At 47.8% G+C, this 20,384-nt stretch overlaps 1 protein-coding gene across 2 annotated transcripts in view; it reads left to right on the top strand.

Annotated features, from left to right (window-relative positions):
- Window positions 1-20,384, top strand: part of Pdzk1 (PDZ domain containing 1) — a 30,308-nt gene that overhangs the window by 8,884 nt on the left and 1,040 nt on the right. For both annotated transcript variants that reach the window (XM_028789712.1, XM_028789713.1), the window contains exons 2-8: window positions 7,018-7,229; window positions 8,448-8,697; window positions 11,358-11,494; window positions 12,416-12,611; window positions 13,675-13,871; window positions 18,611-18,841; window positions 19,235-19,519. In XM_028789712.1, the coding sequence (XP_028645545.1) occupies window positions 7,020-7,229; window positions 8,448-8,697; window positions 11,358-11,494; window positions 12,416-12,611; window positions 13,675-13,871; window positions 18,611-18,841; window positions 19,235-19,519 (1,506 nt within the window). In that variant the 5' untranslated portion in view covers window positions 7,018-7,019. The remainder of the gene's footprint in view (window positions 1-7,017; window positions 7,230-8,447; window positions 8,698-11,357; window positions 11,495-12,415; window positions 12,612-13,674; window positions 13,872-18,610; window positions 18,842-19,234; window positions 19,520-20,384) is intronic.

Here is a 20,384-nt window from a genome sequence, read left to right as displayed (position 1 = left end):
GTACAGCTGAGTGAGGGAAAGGTATGGCATTAGTTTTTTTAAACAAACAAAGAAATAACCCAGGGTCTTAATATGTAGCCCAGGCTGGTCTCCAACTCAAGAATTCTGCCTGCCTCTGCCCCCTGCATGCCAGGATTAAGGTGTCCACCACTAAGTCTGGCTAGCTTTGAAGGCAGTTAATTTTGAGGCTGGCATCAGAGTTCTCTTAAAATCCATAGGTTAAAAGTAGTTTTTATCTGCTTGACTTTGTTTCTGCCTGGCTCACAACTGCTTGGAACTAGCACAGGGAGGAAGACACCAGGCATAGGCATTATTTAGGTTGCTGTGTATTCCTGTACCACACCTCATGGTCAGGCACTAGCTATAGGCACAGCTGGATCCTGAGGACTGCACAGGGTGACCAAAGGGCAGACTGTCACCATGGCTTCTTAAGGGAGTAAAGGTGAAGCCTTGGGTGACAGTTAATAGTTCATCCAACCATGATGTCTGTTCTTCTGAGACTCATGAGAGTTGTTCCTGAGGGGGAGGAGAGTCATCAAGTGATGTGAGCTTATCTCAAAGATTAGTTTCTTTACTTAAGTCTGGAAAATCTGTGCCCAAAGAAGTGAGGTGGGGACTCAGTGTGGATTTGCTTTCTGTTGTTGTTTTTTAATGGCTCTGTGCAGATGATTCTGAGGGACAGCTAGGATTGAGATCCAATTTGTGGGTGACCATGGACATTGAAATGATGTCCCTTACCTGACACTGAGTTCATCTATTTATGTTTTAATTATACACACACACACACACACACACACACACACACACACACACACACGAGAGAGTGAGAGAGAGAGAGAGAGAGAGAGAGAGTATGTTGCCTGCCTACCTGCATATGCATATGCGTGTGTGTGTGTGTGTGTGTGTGTGTGTGTGTGTGTGTACCACATGCATGCCTGGTTTCTTTGGAGGCCAGAAGAGGACAACAGATCTCTTGGAACTGGAGTTACAGATGGTTGTGAGCTGCCATGTGCTTGCTGGAAACTAGACCCAGGTCTTCTGGGAGAGAAGCCAGTGCTTTTTTACCGCTGAGGTCTCTCTCCAGTGCCTATGCTGAGTTCTCATGTGCATGACTTATTGTTGCTAGTGTTGCCTGATGGTCCCTCGGCTTATGTCATTTGGAGTTGCCTATCATTCACGTGGAGGGAAGCAGCTGGTATAGTTGGGCAGGGCTGCACAGGTCCCGGGATGAGGAGAGGATGCTGGATTCTCCATGGTCTTCTCTAGGAATTGCTGTTTATCCTCTTCCTTGGAGGAAGGGTTTGCCTGGAGCAAATGTCAGTGGTAGAGCACAGGCCTTGGGTTTGAACCAGAACACTGCAAAAATCAACAAATGCCATACAGAACCCAAACAGTAAGGGGTGGTGCAAAACGTTAATCCCAGCACTGGGGAGGCAGGGGCAGAGGGGTCTCTGAGTTTGAAGCCAGCCTGGTCTACAGAGTGAGTTTCCAGGACAGTCAGTCTCTCTCGCTTGTGTGTGTGTGTGTGTGTGTGTGTATGCATGTATATATACATACATATATGCTCACAGGAGTTAGACAAAAACTAGGTTGTTGTTCTTACATGTGATTGCCTGTGCCAGTGCACATGTATGGTGTGTGCCTATAGGGAAGAGGTCAAACCTCAGTGATGTTTTTCAGATACTACGTTTTTTGTTCTTTTTCGTTTTTGAGCCAGGGCCTCTCACTAGCCTACAGCAGGCTGGCTCCAGGAATCCACTTGTCCGCCCTCCCAGCTCTGGGGTTACAGTTGTGTGCTACCATACCAACTGTTTCTGGGGATTAAACCCAGGTCTTCATGCTTGTAAGGCAAGAGCCAGCTCCCATATCTGATTCCTTATGTGTGGCCTTGTTCTTGCTGTGTAGACCAGGCTAGCCCCGAACTCAGAGATCCTCCTGCCTCTGCCTCCCAAGTGCTGGGATTTATGGTGTACACCACCACACCTGGCTCCTGTTTTGAGCGTGACATGTTTCAGGGCTCCCAAGTTCATGTTTGGGTCTGCAACACAGTTTATGCTCTTGTCAGGCTCTCACTGAAGTTCAGATTTTCTAGTCCTACCAGGAGGTCATGAAGCTGGTGTTTAAATGGCTTTGAACACCTCGTCACCCCGCTTCTGTCTGGGTCGGTGACTTGTGAGCATTCATGTCTGTGACATTTCTCACTAGGACGTTTCCACCTGCATGCAACATTATCTTGGAACAGAGGCTTGGGATAGAGGTTTGCATGGAGCAGGCTGATGGGACAGGCCGGCCTTTCCACAGCCCTGGGGAACAATGCAAGTTCCTCCAGTTGGCTGCGTGAGGAAAGCCTTGCAGCTTCTAGCTCCAGACATACAAACTGAGGCCAAAACAAGACTTTCTTTTAGCTTTTGCCAGCCAAGCTGGACCTGCTGGCTGTTTGGGCCTTAGTGGCCTTGATCTCTGGAGGCTTGGCTTCTAGCCCTGGCTTCCAGCTTGCTTGTGCAGGAGCTAGTAAAGAGGAGTGTTTACCTAAGGATCTGTGGTCGCTGTGTGGACAGTGAGTGGAGAAGCCCTGGCCTGTCTTGGGCTAAGCCATCACTGGCCCCATCGGCTATTTCTTTTCTGTGGGAAAAGCCTAGTAGTTCGAATTCTTTCTACCCTGACCCCTGGCAGAAGAGCCTCCCAATGCTTCTGTGTTCCTTACCTCACCTTCCAAACTTGCAAAAGGCACTAAGCTCTTCTTTTGGGCCTAGGTATACATTCTTTCTCAGGAGCAAGAATTCAATTGTTTTGGAAGAAAATGGAGTCTAAAGGTGAGAATGATATTATCGAGAAGAATGATGGTCAAACTTCCGGGAGCCTACCCTGTGTGCTTGGCCAGTGCCTCTGAGCCTTCCCTGTCTGCTCTGCCAGGGCCTTGGTTCTTTTTCCCACAGATAAGTTTGTTGCCAAGAACTGACTTTTCCATATCTGCTCAGGCAGGGGTCATGAGTTCCTTTTCATCTCTAGTATTTTGATGATTGGGAATAGAGCCACTTTGGGATGTTCTAGAAATCTCCAAGTTTTATTTGATGACCTGCATGCCCACCATCAAGGGCTGGTCCTCAGGTTTCCTCATCAAGAAGTACATGGGCTAGGGGCTGAAGAAAGAGGAAACAGATCCTTAAGTACAACGTCTGCTAGTTAGGCCAAAGCCCGAGACATCTCCTCATGCATGTTTACCTCACAGACCATGTCTGATATAGGCTCCACATAAAACCAGTCTGTGGCATAGACAGAGTCAGGAATGGAGGTGGCCTGGAGCAGGGCCCCTTAGATGCCAAAGTGTATTAGCTTTCTATAATCCTGCAGCAGGGGCCCATGTAAGAACAGGCATCTGAAGTTTTGAGTGGCTTGGTTTGAGGCGAGAGTATTTACCATCTAATGTATATGCTGGACATGGACATGGCATGGACCAGGATTAGTCTGAATGGCAGACGAGGCAGGAGATGGCAGGAGCTGAGGCACGATGACATTTTAGCTTTGCTGTTGCTGTGAGCAGACTCTGACTTCAACTATAGCTGTGGGAAGAAACAGTAATCCCGTGTCCCCGTGTCCCCTCAAAGCCTCAGGTGTGGGCCTCACTGTTCTCAGTCTGGCCATTTGGAAACTTTGAACCGAGCCACCCAAACAAGACGCCGCCTGAAAGTGTGCCAAGAAAGAGTAAACTCATGTCATCTTGGCACGTCAGGCTTTTGGATGCCCAGTGAGATGGGAGAACATTCCCCAGGATAGTCTTCTCTAGGGAAGAGATTGCACTTTTCATCTTTGGCCTGCAGAGGAAGAGAAGAGGGACCCTGTGGTAGTTGTCACAGAGGTGATCTGAGGCAGAGACAGCGGAGGTTTAAGGTGGGTGCCTTGAAGGTGAACATTCATCCGTTGACCCAAACCAGCTTCCTCTTTTGATGAGCACCCAGGATGGAGCAGCCTTTGTTCTGGTTGTAAAGGCACATTTGAATTGCAAGCATTTGCATGAGGTTGCCCAGCATTTACCAGAAGGAATTAGGAGTCTGACTGATCCTGTCAAGGCTTCTCAGCCCCCTGGAGTTGAGAACAGACAGGGGTCTAGGGAAGAGCTTGTACTTGGTGGGAAACAGAGGTGACACATGCAGGCTGGGCAGAAAGAGCAGTTAAAGTCGGAGGCAGGTGTCTGCAAGTGAGGAGCCCTGGCTGGAGCTGCCTCAGCCACTTCCTCCCCAGGGGGCCCTTTCCGGGTTGTGCCTTTTGATGTGGGAGCGCTGCTGTGCTCCCCCAAGGTGTAGGTGATGGCCACTGGTGTATGCAGCTTTGCTCTTCTCTCTTCCTCAAGCCCAGTGGGGTCTGTCTGTTGCTTTGTTGACCACACAAGCTCACACCAAGTTCTGTGGAGAGGAGTTAAGGTGGCTGAACCAGGGTTCGGAGGCCATCCTACATGCTTGTGCTGCCTGCCTCTGCGGGTACCAAGGCCCAACGGCATCTTGAGTTGTCACAGCAAGCCTCTAGGGAGCCTGCAGCATAGTGTTGCCTGGTCTCCATTTGGTCCTCTCCATGTTCTATACAGTCACCTCTTCCTGTCCTCCAAGTAGGAGCCGTGATGAGGGGAACACACACACAGCTTGCCCTGAGGATGGAAGGAGTGGGCTGCGGCCATCTTGGTCCTTTGCTTTCTATGTCAGCCTCTTGCTGGGCTGGACCCCACTCCCACCATCCTGAGAAAGGACAGCACTGAATGGGGAGGCCTTGGAGTCCCTGGTGGTCCCCCCACTTTCCTGAGCAGTAAGGATCCAACTGTCGTTCACGTGTTCCTGTCCCCCCTCCCCTTCCTATAGTGGGGGAACAGGAGGGGCAGGAGAGGTAGAGACAGAAGTGGCCTTGGGCCGGAAGCCCTTACCTGCCATTGGAGTCCTTTCTTGGGCATCCTTACTTTGCTCTGACTAGAAACTCTTGGGTCACCTACGGCCATTTTCCTCCCTCCCCACCTCATTTATTTTCAGTTTTGTATGCATTTATTTTTGTATTTGATTATACCTCCTGGTTACCCTCCGACCCTCCACTGCTGAAACCCCTCTCCCTAGACCATCACCCACGTCCACACACTGTCGTGCATCCCGCTGCAGTTGCTCAGGGTTGCTGGGGCCACCCATCTTTCTATTACATTACCAACTTTCAGCCAGCTCTGACACCTGGCTTTGTTTCTTTTTTCTCTCCCCTCCCCTCTCTCCTCTTCCTTCCTCTCTCCTCCCCTCCTCTTCTTTTTCCCCTCTCCTCTCCTCTCCTCTCCTCTTCTCTCCTCTCCTCTCCTCTCCTCTCCTCTCCTCCCTTCCTCTTCCTTCTTCCCCTCCCCTCCCCTCTCTTCCCCTCCTCTTCCTTTTCCCCTCTCCTCTCCTCCCCTCCTCTTCCTTCTTCCCCTCCCCTGCCCTCCTCTTCCTTCTTCCCCTCCCCTCCTGTCCCCTCTCCTCCCCTCCCCCCCCTTCAGCTGTTTGAAGCCTGCCTTGCCTCATCCTGCCTCACCTGCCTTCCACTGGCCCCATATGTCTTGGAAAGTCATTTCTCCAGGGAGCCTGTCTCATTTCTCCCCAGCCCACCCCTTCTTTCCAAAGGCCTTGGGTTGTGTTATCTCATACTCTCTTTGTTCTTCCATAGCGCTGCACACATCACATTTCATTTTAAAAATACAATTATGAAACAAATATTCTGCCAAGTTTGAAAGGCGGCGTGTGGCTCCTCTCATTCACAGGTTTATCCTTACCATCTAGAACCTGAGAGGCTCATCGGCTCTGAGTGCTGGTGTGCTTCTTAGAGGTGGATGTGGGCAGAGCACTTGTGTGAGAACATCCTAATGAGCCCTCTGAGGGCTGGGAAGCTGAATGAGCGTCACAGTGCTTACTGTGCAAACTTGAGGATGGGAGTTCAAAGCTCCATGAAGCCTGTAAAAAGCTGGGCATGGTGGTGTGTGTTTGCCATCCTCACAGAAGGGGTGGGGATGGAGGACCGTGGATCTGCTGGCCAGCTGCTATGGTCAGATCAGTGAGCTCTGGTCCATTGAGAGACTCTGTCTCAATAAATAAAGTGGAGAGGGATTGAGAAAGACACCTGATGTCACCTCTGATTTCTAGACACACACACAAAGGCACATGCATACACTTGGACATAGGCACACACAGTCAGGTACATGCATGGGCACACATACACACAGGCACACACATATACATACACACATGCACACACACATATGCAGACACACATACACAGGCACATGCACACAGACATATATACAGGCACACACACATACACACACAGGCATATGCACACACACAGGCACATGCACACACACAGGCACATGTACACACACATATATATAGGCACACACACAGGCACATGCACACACACAGGCACATGTACATACACATGCACATACACATACATGCACATACACACAGACACACACACAGGGACATGCACACACATACACATGCACATATACACACACATGCACATATACATACACACATACACACACACAGGCACATGCACACACACAGGCACACACACAGGCACATGCACACATACAGGCACACACACATACATACGGGCACACCTATACCAGCACATGCCCAAATGAATACTATTATTTAGTATGGTAATTAAAAGAAGGTAGATTTGGCTCCTTAAACTTTCTGGATCATTGTTTTTAGACTACCTTCTTTAGGGCAGGGGACAAAGTTGAGTTTGGTTGGTGGTAGAGGTAGAGCCTCTGTGTTAAGTACACAATTGTATGCATGGGTCTGACACTAGGTGAAAAGGTCATTCTTAGGGAACAGATTTGGAAATTGTGGGCATGGTCCACACAAAGGCTTCCTGGGATGGCAGCATTGCTGCACTGCATGCGGAAGGATGGATCCAGACAAGCAGAGGCGTAGGCTGTCTGGATGCCTTGGGGTTTCATGCTCCGACTAGATTTCCTTGGATTACCCGTGGATTTATCTGTTTTTATAACAGAAATGGCCTCCACCTTCAACCCCAGAGAGTGTAAACTGTCCAAACAAGAGGGGCAGAACTATGGCTTCTTCCTCCGCATTGAGAAGGACACTGATGGTCACCTGGTCCGGGTGATTGAGGAGGGGAGCCCAGCAGAGAAGGCAGGGCTTCTGGATGGCGACAGAGTGCTCAGGATCAATGGTGTCTTTGTCGACAAGGAAGAGCATGCACAGGTGAGTGGACAGCTGAGGTTGGTCTAGTCTCTCCAGCCTCCACAGCTCTGCCCATTATGATTTTGGGGATCAGTGGCACTTGCTTCTCTTCTGCCTGCTATTGGCAAGAATTTATCATTATATTTTATGTCAGACAGTCTAGTTGCTTATAATTAACTGAGAGCTGTAAGAGTGATTATACTTCAGGGGCTCTCAGTGTGGCTCAGTAGGGAAAGGTGAATGTTGCCAAGCCTGATGATCTGAGTTCAATCCCTCAGACCTACTTTGTGGAAGAAGAGAACTGACTTCCACAAGTGTCCTCTGACTTCCACATGCATGCACCATGGCACTTGCCCTATTATAAAACCAATCGATCAAGCAATACGTTAAAAGTGTACTTTGATAGTGTAGGGTTGAACATGCATTACCCATTTGCTGTGAGCTAGAAATTATGAGTTAGACAATTTTATCTGACTAACCTATTAGCCCCTCAGCACAAGCTTGTAACTGCACAGATGAAGCAGCCATGTGGAGGTGGCTTAGCTTGTTAACATCCGTGTGGTGAATACATGCAAGAGGCTGGCCTTGCCCCATGTACCATGCTGCCCCTCCCTACACCTGAGAAGCCCCACTGTGCTCTCTAGCTCAGTGGTTCTCAACCTTCCTGATACTGAGACCCTTTAAAACAGTTCCTCATGCTGTGGTGACCTTCAACCATATATATATATATATTTTTTTTTTTTTTACGAGACAGGGTTTCTCTGTGTAGCTCTGGCTGTCCTGGAACTCACTCTGTAGACCAGGCTGGCTTCGAACTCAGAAATCCGCCTGTCTCTGCCTCCCAAGTGCTGGGATTAAAGGCGTGCGCCACCACTGCCTGGCCCATAAAATTATTTTTGTCACTACTTCATAACTGTAATTTTGCTACTGTTATGAACCATAATGTAAATATCTGTTATGCTGGATATCTGATATGCAACAAAGGGGTTGTGACCCACAGGCTGAGAACAGCTGCTCTAGAGGACTCATCTCTGAGAAAGACCAGCCCTTATAAGGGCTTCCTGGCTTCCCACAGTGCCAGGGACCCAGTCTAATCCTCCCTTAGTTATTGGTGTCATGGTGGAGGTATCTGATACCCCTGCTTAGGGTATGGGAAATCCTTAGGGGCACATGGTAAGCATCTTCCTCCTGCAGTTGATGTGGGCAGGGGACCCTCTCCCACTCCCCCTTTCTTCCTAGGTGGTGGAGCTGGTCAGAAAGAGTGGGAATTCAGTGACTCTGCTGGTTCTGGATGGAGACTCCTATGAGAAGGCTGTGAAAAATCAGGTGGACTTGAAAGAACTGGATCAAAGCCAGAGGGAGCCGGCTCTGAATGATAAAAAACCAGGCCCTGGGATGAATGGAGCGGTGGGGACGTGTGCCCAGCCACGGCTCTGCTACCTGGTGAAGGAGGGCAACACTTTTGGCTTCTCTTTGAAAACTATCCAAGGTAAGCTTGGGGTGGGGACCAAACAATAGCCTTTTGGAAAGACAGATGCCGGCTAGCAATAGCGTCTCTGCAGTTACTACGCATGCGTAGGGCAGTGTCACTCTCTCTTCACTCTTCTCCAGTAGGAACCTTTTCTCTGCAGTCATGTGAAGAGAGATCGGGACTTTGGATATGTTGGACAGCAGTAAGGGCTGAGTGCGGCGCCGGGCATTCTTTCCTAGTGTTTGTCAGACTAGGCAGTCCTTTGAGTTCAAGGGCTGATGCCTCTTCATTGTTTGGTTTTTCGAGACAAGGTTTCTCTGTGTAGCCCTGGGACAGGAAGCAAGGAGGAGGGTTTTCCTAATAGTTACCCTTGAGTAAGACTGATGTCTCTTTTCGTGGCTCAGAGAAGCCGTGTGTTCATTTACTTTTTCAGTAAAATTTTGAGCATGTGTCATTATGTTACAGCCCCACAGAGTCAGTGAAGCTGGTGTCTAAGGCCTGGCCTCCCGAGACATTACAGTCCCCTAAGTTGAGGTCTAGTCTCAACTGTCCTAAGATGTCACTTACGCTTTGAGGGACATATTTGAGAATTCCTGGCCCTCAGGGAGTCCTAGAGGTCCTGTTTCTGTGGTCTCAGAGGAACATACCACGCCACACTGTTGACCAGAATTCTTGGTATTTCCCAAGAACCTGGCTGGAATTGGGAGTCATGCTAGTTGGCTGGCTCTGTCTTTAATTGTTACACAGAGAGGTAGAAGAGGTTGATAGGTTCAAAAAAGATACTGACTCATAGATAATTGCCTTCCAGAAATTAGCTTCATCACAGGAAAGGGGCCATGAGGTGAGTATTAACCCATCACCTGACACACATTCTCATTGCTGCTGGTGGCTCATGGTTTGATGAGAGATAAAGGAGAAGGCTATTTGCCAATTGAAAATTCTTTCAAGAGGATAAGTGATCTCTAGCAAGAGATAGCCACGAGACACAGTCCTTACGTCTCTATTATTAACCACAGTGGTGGCTGCTGAGGGCCAAAGAACCGTGGTATTTCTCAGAAATCTTTTAATAGTAAAATAGTGTTAAACAAAAGCAGAGGGCTGCTGAGCTGGCTCAGTGGACAAAGGTGCTGGCTGCCAACCCTGATGACTCCAGAGCCCTACTTGTTGGAGGGAAAGAACCAACACTGACCTCCATGTGCATGTTGTGGTGTGTGTGTGTGTGTGTGTGTGTGTGCATGCGTGCATGTGTGCACACATGCATGTCCACACCTAGAAATAAATGTAATAAAAATAACCTATAAAGTCAAAATGATATCACATTTGGCTCTTGTGCTAATGCATGCAGTGAGTCAATTCTTTTGCTTTTTGAAGATTATGATGATTATTTTGATGATTATGTTGAATCCGCAATTGGCTTGGAGAAAAAATTGACACACAATTCCCTTCAGGAATGAAGTTTATTAGAATTGGTCAAGGGCCTCAAGGCCATGGTGGGGCCTTGGGGTGGGAGGGAGAGCATTAGACAATGCAATATATATAGAGTCAATCCTGGTGGGATTTTAGAGGGAAGGGCAGGCATTCCTTTAGTGCCTGGGATGGGGGTGAGAGGAAGGAATGAATGAGTGAATGAATGAAGCAACCAACCCACATGAGTAGGATGACAGGAAGGCTAGAGGAGCCTCTTCAGAGATCAGTTCCAGAGCTATCTCCTAGTCCTAGAACAAAGGAGAGGTCTGGCTTTTTACGACCTCCCAGGGGTAGTGAGATGTTTCACATCATGGACTTTGGTTCAACACAGCATATGCTAGGAGCGTGGGGGACTCAGGAATCATGAACCAAGAGCTGGCAGGTCCTGTCACAGATACTTCTTAACTGTTCCAGAGAGAGCTGCAGGGAGGTGTGATCTGTGATGGCTTGAAGGGGCCATCCTTGTGTTCTGATGGGTAATAGGAAGACTGTTCAGTGTTCAAGGAAGCAGTAAAGGTCATCTTACTCCTAACATTACATATATGGCTGTAGAAAGCTAACCCCCAGTCTAGATGGAGTACCAGGCTCTAGGAAGAATTATTACTAGCACTCCTTCAGGTTAACACCTAAACCACACCACATACACATGCTCTTTCCTCCTCCTCCTCTCACTGACCATGCTACCTGCCACTGTGCCATTTATGGAGTCTAGCGTATGTGATGGTTGCAGAGAGAGCACTGTTTAAAGGGGAAGGAACGGAGAAGGTGACCTCTACGTCTACAGATGCTAAGATAGAATGACGGGTTGTTGCAGCGTGGTTATGGAGCAGTACTTCCTGGCTCAAGAGGCCAAAGCCAGATATTTATTTTTCAAATTTATAATGGTGTGTGTGTGTGTGTGTGTGTGTGTGTGTGTGTGTATGCATGCGTGTGTGTATGCATGCGTGTGTGTGTGTATGCGTGTGTGTGTACATGCATGCCATTCTGAATGTATGAGGGCCTGGGTACAACTTTCAGGAGTCAGTTCTGTTCTGTTCTACCATGTGGACCTGAGAGCTGGACATCAGACTTGATAATCGTCTCACCAGCCTGTCACTGAGACTCTTTTTGACTCCATTTGAGTCAGCTCTAAAGGTATGGAAAGGGAACTCTTTCCTGCCAGATGGGTGGCATTTCTTTGCAGTAGATTCTCTCTCCAACTCTTCTTCCAGGTAAAAAGGGCATGTACTTGACTGATATAATACCTCAGGGTGTGGCCATGAAAGCTGGTGTCCTGCCTGACGATCATTTGATTGAAGTGAATGGAGAAAATGTTGAGAACGACAGCCATGAGGAAGTGGTAGAAAAGGTAGCACCCAAAATGGCGCTTTTCTCACTCCCCTTCCCCTCTGTCTTCACTGGAAGTAGCTGTGGGCTGGGCATGTGACGGAATGCCTCTGTGTCAAGGGTGCATGGAGTCTCTGCTAACAAGGAACTGGTCCCCCTCTTCCCTTCCATTTCCATTCCTGTACTTTCAGTTACTTGTAGTCATCCACATCTGCAAGTAATGGGAACTTTAAAAATAGGTAGTTCATTAGTTTAAATACCTATCACTACAATATATTGTCATAATTGTTAGTCACTGTGTCCAACTTGTAAGTTAAACTCTCACAGGTTTGCGTGCAGAGGAAAGAGCAGTACAGAGAAGGCTCAGTGTCATTTGCCGTCTGTGGATGGCTACTCCGCTCAGTGACGGGCAGGTGTAGTGCCCAAGGTTGGGTGTGCTAGACAAAAATGGGGGGGGCGGTGGCAAGGGATGGATTCCATCACTACTCAAAACAGTATACAGCCTAAAGCCTGAGTAATTTCTAAAGTCTCCATTCAGTACTTCCATATTGAACTATAGTATGGATAACAGACTATACCTGCCAGGTACTAGAAGGCCCCGCATGAGCCAGGACTCTCTTGTTGAGGTCACATGGAACCCTGGAAACCGACCAACCTCTTGTCTTAGTAGAATTATGTTCCAAATCAGACCCTTACTTTCTTTTCTAGAATCCCATTCCATCCTTCTCACTTGCACATCTTTCTGGGCTCTGAGGACTCAGGCTCCTACTTGAGTTCAGCTACCATTTGTGTGGTTGGATGTCTTCCCCCAATACCAGTCAGGTTGGAGCAAGCAGCACAAATGCTCACGCTCACATACCTCGAGCTTTCTTCTCTGCATGGCCACCTTCCTTCCAGTGTTCTCTGTGGATGCCCTGCCTCTCATCTGTGTGTCTTGCTGTAGGTGACAAAGTCAGGAAGTCGTATCATGTTCCTCCTTGTGGACAAAGAAACAGCCAGGCGCCATAGTGAACAGAAGACACAATTCAAGAGGGAGACAGCCAGTTTGAAACTGCTGCCCCACCAGCCCCGAGTGGTGGTGATCAAGAAGGGCAGCAATGGCTATGGCTTCTATCTGAGGGCGGGCCCTGAACAGAAAGGTGAGGCACTAGGGCAGGTGAGTCCCTCCTCCTAGTCTCTGGTTCACGGAGCTCCAGCTCTACCCCAGCTCCAGCAGGAGGAGGAGGAGGGAGAGCTGCTCAGGCTGTCCCGGGTGACCTGATGCTGGAGTTGCCATTGCAGAGTAGTCAGGCAGACTTTAGAGTCTGGACAGACAGGCGAGACCAAATTGGTTCTCACCTGAAAGAAATACAAACTTGGAGCATTTGCTGATGTCTGTGGTGTGAATACCCCCACCATGTCTGACTTCACATTGTTTATATACTGGCCTTGAATGCAAGGTTGAACAGCTTGTACAGAGTCGGCCCAATAGATTTCCCCCAGGAATCTCATACTGGGAAAAGAGAAAGCCTAAATCTGGGAGTGTTGGGCACCCAGAAGGGATTCACAGCTTATCAGACCACCTTGCAGGGGAAGACAGGGTGGGTCAGTGTGGGGTGGGATCTTAGCTGCACTTTAGGGCCCTGAAGATAGACTTGAAGGGGGGTCACTGGATACCTTTGTTCTTACCAAGTGTCACACTGAATGTCTTCTTTTTCTACCTTTCACTATCAATTTGGCTGTTTTGATCAGTTTATGGAGGACTAGTAGCTGAACCTTGCTTGCTGGGGCACAGGCCATTATCCCCAAATCTGGGCACTGTTACTAAATGCCAGCACAGCTTGGAAGGCTGGAAGTCTGTGTTCTTTACCTCCTTCCCTGCCTTTTGTCTCAGGGTCTTTCTGCATACAGACTGACCTTGAACTTGAGAGCCCTGCTTCCACTTCCCTAGTACTGGCTGTCCCTCGTCCCTCTGTGGTTTACCTGCTGGGTAGATCTGTGGCTGTGAGGATGCCCACTGGCTGCCTTGGAACTTGCTCAGCTGTCACTTTGTCAAAAATAAACTTCGGACACTTTTAGTACTTTCACTGTTAGATGCTTGGATATGCTTCAGGAGCAGGCTAGGGGGTATGTTTGTAGCTCCTCGTGGGTAGGGGTGTAGGTAGAGGGAGGAATGGCTTCAGGATGCCTTTATTTTGGTAACTTTGCTTTGTGGGATGTTAGGTCAAATCATCAAGGACATAGAACCTGGAAGCCCAGCAGAGGCAGCTGGCTTGAAGAACAATGACTTGGTAGTTGCTGTCAATGGCGAGTCTGTGGAAGCTCTTGATCATGACAGTGTGGTGGAAATGATTAGAAAAGGCGGAGACCAGACTACTCTGTTGGTGCTGGACAAAGAGGCAAACAGCATCTATAGCCTGGTAAGTAACCCCAGCAATGCACATATTCATGCAATAAGGCTGGGTCTCTTCACTCATGCCCTCCAGCTTTGGGCTCAGTTACTTCGTTCTTCAATAAGGAAGGGGCATAATAATCATTAAGGCAAAACTGTGGCTCCCGTCGGCAGTGACGGGAGCGTGTTAAATGGGTTATGAATTCCTGAACTAAAGACTGTAAATTAGTGGAAGAATTACCCTTGCTGATCCTGGGATAAGCTATAAAGAACAGGAATCTGAAACTGGACAGAAGTAGCCCAGACTTCTCCAAGCTGACACAGACATAATTGAATTTAGTTTTAGATTCACTTTTATGAGTGAGTCTGCATGTGTGTTTGCGCATGTGCATGCAGGTGCTGAGGTCAGGAGAAGGCGTTAGTTCTCCTGGAGTTACAGGAGATTGTGAGCCACCTGTTGTGAGTACTGGGAACTGAACTCAGGTCCTCTGCGAGAGTTGAGTGTTCTTAACTGCTGAGCCACTTCTTCAGCCCTGATAGATGTGATATTGTTGGTCAGCAAGCTTTATCAATCTTGAGTAAAGATCTGGAAAGGTTTATTAGTTTGCTGTTGTTGTTGACAGCTCTTACCTCAGAAGGAATAAGTTATTTTGGAGTTGAACTTAAGTGACCATCATCTGAGAACAAAGACTCAGGTTACCCTAAGCCCACATTCCAACATGGAAGCAGTTTAATGGATTTCTTTTATAGTTATGGAACAAAGAACAGTATAAATCAAGGCTTAAAAAATACATTTGTGGAAACATCAGAGAGCAGGTTAGTCAGGCAGAGAGGCCTCAGGTGCTATGTGACAACATTTAGCCCTTTGGTTGGTGGGGAATATTTCTTTAAGTGAATACATTTCAACTTGTTTATCAGGATGTTAGAGGTGGGGAAGGAATTACTAAAGATGGAATTTAGGCTAAAGATCACCCAGAGAAACTGTCATTGGGCCCTGGACCTGTAGTTCTAACCACTCCATATCATGGAAGCTTTAATCAGTGGAGACCCTGCTGTGGGCTGGAAATTCTCAGTCACATTGTCCTTGGTAAATACAGTAGAAACAGGTTCACCAAGGGCAAGCTGATGAAGAACCTTACTCCCTCTGAACTCTTTTTTTTTTTTTTTTTAAAGATTTATTATTTATTATATATGAATACACTGTAGTTGTCTTCAGACACCAGAAGAGGCCATCAGATCTCATTACAGATGGTTGTGAGCCACCATGTGGTTGCTGGGATTTGAACTCAGGACCTCTAGAAGTGCAGTCAGTGCTCTTAACCACTGAGCCATCTCTCCAGCCCTCCCTCTGAACTCTTATGACAGCCATCTGTGTTAAGGCTTTGCAAGATTTAGTTTGATTATTTTAACATTATGTGTATATGTGTGGTTGCGTGTGGGTAAATGTCCACGAGAGCAGGTACTCAGAGTCCAGAAGAGGGTGTGGGGCCCTTGGAGCTAGAGTGACAGGCATCTGTGAACTGATGTAGATATGGGAAACCGAACTCGGGTCCTTTGCAAGAGTGCCTTAGCCACTGAGTATCTCCAGTCCCAACATTAAGGTTTTATATTTTAACACGAGAACTGGGGTTCAGTCCAGTTTAACAGTTGTCTGGGTGCTAAGGTGCCATCTGCCTTGCTGGATGTTGGCTACAGGGATGGATAGATGATAGTCTTCTATGTACTACGCAGTAACAGAGGCACCCAGGGGCACGGCGGAGGGAGCCAGAGAACGGGTGGTGACACCCGTCTCTTTTTATAGTTCCGAGGCCATGCTTAGATACCAGATGACTTAGGAGGCACCCAGCTTAGCAGATACTCAAATCAGTATTTGAACTAAAGTTCTCAGACTCGATTCATCTGACCATACACTTTCTCCAAAAATCCTGATTTCAAGATGCTTTTGTAAACTAGATTAAAAAATTAATTGGAAAGAAAAAATGTATTTGTTAGCTAGTTGAGCAACCAACCATATCTAGAGAATCTTTGGTACTGGGATGTTAACTTGAACATAATCATACACATGGACACATACACACACACAACTGGTTCCTATTCTAGTTTATTACCTTGGGAAGAGAAACGGTACACACATCTAATGTATTTTCAGAGGAGTTAAAGGAATGATGAATAACTGACAGGGTAATGGAGTTAATATTCAAAATGTCTAGCCAGGGCCTGGGGCGACAGCTCAGCTGGTGGAGTGCCTGCCTTGGACGGGATTTGAGTTTGATCCCCCAACACCTTTGTAACAAAGCCAGGTGTGGTGGTGTGTGCTTGTAATCCTAGTGCTGGAGAGATGGGGACAGGAGGGCAGCTGGGGCACAGTGGCTGGCCAGTCTAGCCTAACTGGGGAGTACCAGGCTGATGAGGGGCCCTGTCATAGAAAAGGCAAAGGTGGAAGGACACCTAAGTTAGGAGTGACAGCCAAGGCTGTCTTCTGCGTACATGTGTGTACCTGCACACCCATGAACACACACCCTCCTCATCAGACTAGGAAGACTAAAACCAAAATGAAATACAGATGCTTTTAAAATACCATTCTAACTTGAAAATAAATTGTTGGAATAGGAAATGCTGGGAGCATATTTGATAATCGAAAAGTTGTTCTCCCTTCCCCAAGGGAAAAAATGTAAAGTTCTATTTAACTGGCTCACTACACTTAGTTGGTCAGAGCAGCCAGGGAAGAACTGGTGATGAAATGCTGGACAAGCTGTCCCGGGCCCCCACCCCCTCAGCTGTAAGGTAGCATGAAGGGTAGTGGGCAGACTAAATGAACTATTTAGAGCATGTGGGTGTCCCACACATACACTCACCGAACTCATATTGTCCAATCCTGAGAACCTGTTGTGACTAGTCCAGCAACCAAAAAGGTGATGTCAGAGGGGCTGGGAGGACAGCCGGGTGTTACCCTGAAGCAAGAAAGGCTTTAGAAGAGAGGGCCAGCCTTGAGAATGTGAAAGGCTGGCAGGCAGCAGGGACTCATTACTGTGTAGCCTGAATGCACCTGTTTGTTTTTAAAATAAAGAAAATAATTGGAAAGGTTGTTCCAATGACTTAAGCTACAGAGGGCTAATTTTGGCTTAAGAACAACTGTAGTTGTTAGAAATGGGGCAGCTGACTTTTGAAAGCCAGTTTTGATGTTGAAAGCAGATGCTGGCATTGAGGGTTTTGAAAATAAAATCTATGATAGAATAGTTCCAGAATGATGTAAGTGTATTTTCCCTGTTTTGGTTAATGTGAGAAGGGAGTCTGCCCCACTTCTAAGGGTGGGGGTAGGATGGATCTCTGAGATACAGCAGCTAATAAGGCAAACACCTCTACAGTTCCCGACAGGCAAGATTCATGACAGGCTAGACTGAGTATTCAAAAGGATGGATAAAAGCCACTCTGGTTCTTCTTTCATCCTCGTGTCCTCTGACACCAGCAGTCATCCCAGGCAGACACAGCTGCTAAGCCTGCTGGGAGTCAGGAGGACTGTGGTAATAACTCATTGGATGGTTCCACAGTTGAGCCCCCCAGGTGGAGCATTTGTAAAGACATCACTGAGGACTGTGTGGGGGCCTGGCTGCAGGGTGGTTGAGCTGTTGAGAAAGCTGTGTTAAGCTGTTGGTGGAAGGTGGACCATGTTTCTCCCTTGCTGCTCGATGTCTTGTTTTCTAACAAATATCCTGAATACCTGTATCCAAATCTAGCCCCCAACTCAAGCAAAATCCTCAACCAGTTAACTCTATTAAAATAAAAATTAAAAAAAAAATTAGGGATGAGGATTTATCCTAACTGGTAAGTCCTCTCTCCTCTGAGGCAGGCACTTTGAGTCTGACCTCAGGATGTGTGCCGAAATGGTGAGTGCAGTGCCACAGAATTGTAGTCTAGTGCTGGGGGCATGATGGGCAGGCAGGCTGCACTACTGCACGAGCAAGCTTCAGGCCAAGGAGACCTGTCTCAAGAGAAACAAGGTGTGCCTGGGGTAACTACTCAAGGGCAGTAGGAAACTGCCAGAGGAGACCAGGACAGACAGACAGACAAGACAGACAGCAGGTGTGTGTATGCATAAGCATATGAATGAAAAACAAACAAACCAGTTACACTTCCTGTTCTGTCTCTGCTTATGGCCGTCATTGCTTTCTTCACAGCCCCAAGTGGGAGGACCAGGCATACTTACAGATAGATAGGAGGAAGCTTGGCATGAGAGGTGCCATGCTCATTACAAGAAACAGCAAAGGAAGCTGGGCACCAGCAGCTGAGGGGACAACAGCCCCGGGAGACAGCAGCTGGGGGATGGGCTTCGCTTTTGCTGCTGTGTGGGCACCTCTGCCATTGTCAGTGTGTGGAGATGGTTGTCACAAAAATGTTTTGCCTTTTAGTTTCTATAACATGCTTGAGGACCATCTTACTGAAGGGCAGGGAGAACAGGGCCTTGGGCTAGCCCCTCAAGGATGCCTCCCTAAAGGGGAGTGTAGAGAGTGTTCAGTGATTTGCCTGCTTTTGTGGAGTTAAGCTTGTAAAGCTGTTAGATAGCTTTGGGGTCTGGTGCAGAACTGTAGACTGTTTCTATGTTATGCACATGTATGTGTCTGTGTACACTTCTACCTTCTCTGGCAGTAGTGAAGAAACTTTAGACTACAGTTGAGGAGGGACATACATGTATGACACCCTGTGGATCAAGCCACGACACTCAATGAAGTATAATTGCTCATGTGCATCTTTTCCCTTTATTTTCAACAGGCTCGTTTCTCTCCTCTTCTTTACTGCCAAAGTCAAGAACTGCCTAACGGTTCTGTCAAGGAAGCCCCTGCTCCCGTCCCTGCTCCTCTGGAGGCCACAGGCTCAGATACCACAGTGGATACGGATGTGGGGGATCACAAACCCAAGCTCTGCAAGCTGATTAAAGAGGAGGACAGCTACGGCTTTCACCTGAATGCCATTAGGGGTCAGCCAGGCTCCTTTGTCAAAGAGGTATGGGAACTAGTTCCAGCAGCCCAGCAAACACAGCCAGTTAGGATGGGATGTTCAGTGCAAGCCACTAACAGTGGTCACACTTCCCGCCTCCGAGAGTGCTCCTTGTCCTCTGCTGTGGCTGTGCACGGTGCCTGTACCGTGTAGGGAAGCACAGTGAGACCACCCTGCAGCTTCCAAGCTGGGATCCTAAGATAGGGGCCTGACGCCTTCAGCCCAGCAGATGCTCAGTGTGGTGCTTGGCCAGTGTTGCTTAGCTCAGTGGAGTTCAGGGGGTGCAGCCCATCAAGGAGAAGAGATGTGGTTAAGAAGTATTGAGGCTCTTCAGGAGAGAAGCTGCCTGGCACAGCCTCCTCCATGTTTGGAACTGACACTCAGAACTTCTGTTCACAGGTTCAGCAGGGTGGCCCCGCTGACAAGGCCGGGCTGGAGAATGAGGACGTTATCATTGAAGTGGATGGGGAGAATGTGCAAGATGAACCCTACGACAGAGTGGTGGAGAGAATCAAGAGCAGCAGGGAGCATGTCACTCTGTTGGTCTGTGGAAAGATGGCCTACAGCTACTTCCAAGCTAAGAAAATTCCCATTGTTTCTTCCATGGCCGACCCCCTGGTGGCTGGGCCTGATGAAAAAGGAGAGATGTCAGCAGAGCATGACTCCCACCCAATAAAAGAACGAGTGAGTGCTCAGTGACCCTGCTTCCCTGGGGTAGTCCCCAGCCAGGGCCTCATGCTTCCCACAGTAACACAGGGTGGCCAACCTCCAGGGTTTTGTGAGAGATGAGGTAGTATGAGGACCAATTTATTGTCTTCTTAGAAATGTGGCCTCACTGTGGAGCCCAGGCTGGTCTAGAACTTGCAATCCTCTTGTCTCAGCCTCTTGAGTGCTAGGATTGTGGCGTGTGTCGTTATTTATTTTTATATTTGATTTTCTTTTCTTTTTTTCTTTTTGGTTTTTCGAGTCAGGGTTTTCTCTGTGTAGCCTGGTTGTCCTTATATTTGATTTTCTTAAGGTTTATTTATATGAGTACACTGTAGCTGTCATCAAACACACCAGAAGAGGGCATCAGATCCCATTACAGATGGTTGTGAGCCACCATGTGGTTGCTGGGAATTGAACTCAAGACCTCTGGTAGAGCAGTTGGTGCTCTTAACCACTGAGCCATCTCTCCAGCCCCCGTGTCATTTTTTTAACATGCAGTTGGCAGTCAGTAAATGCAATCAGTTTATCAAAATCATGGAGACCACCAAAGAACCTGACTCGATTAATGTAGGACCAATTCCTGGCTCTGTGCTTCAGCTTTCTGACTTATAAAACATGGATGTGTCCAGTTGTTCTCCGAACAGAAGTATTTGAACTGTGCCTGGCTCACAGTGAATAAAAAACAGAGAAGGTTAGGCTCCATGTTAAGTAAGTGGCAGGAATTACAATTATTTTGTCAGAAGTTTTTTGTTTTTTTTGGTCAATTTTCTCTTCATAGATAAACTTGAGTTTCAAAAGTGAACTGACATCCAAGTTCATAGAAGGAGATTTACAGCAGTCA

Source organism: Grammomys surdaster, unplaced genomic scaffold, assembly GCF_004785775.1.
Source record: "Grammomys surdaster isolate TR1022 unplaced genomic scaffold, NIH_TR_1.0 125849, whole genome shotgun sequence".
Classification (NCBI taxonomy): Eukaryota; Metazoa; Chordata; class Mammalia; order Rodentia; family Muridae; genus Grammomys; species Grammomys surdaster.
Note: the sequence above shows the minus strand (reverse complement) of the source record. Positions and strands in the feature narration are given on the sequence as shown.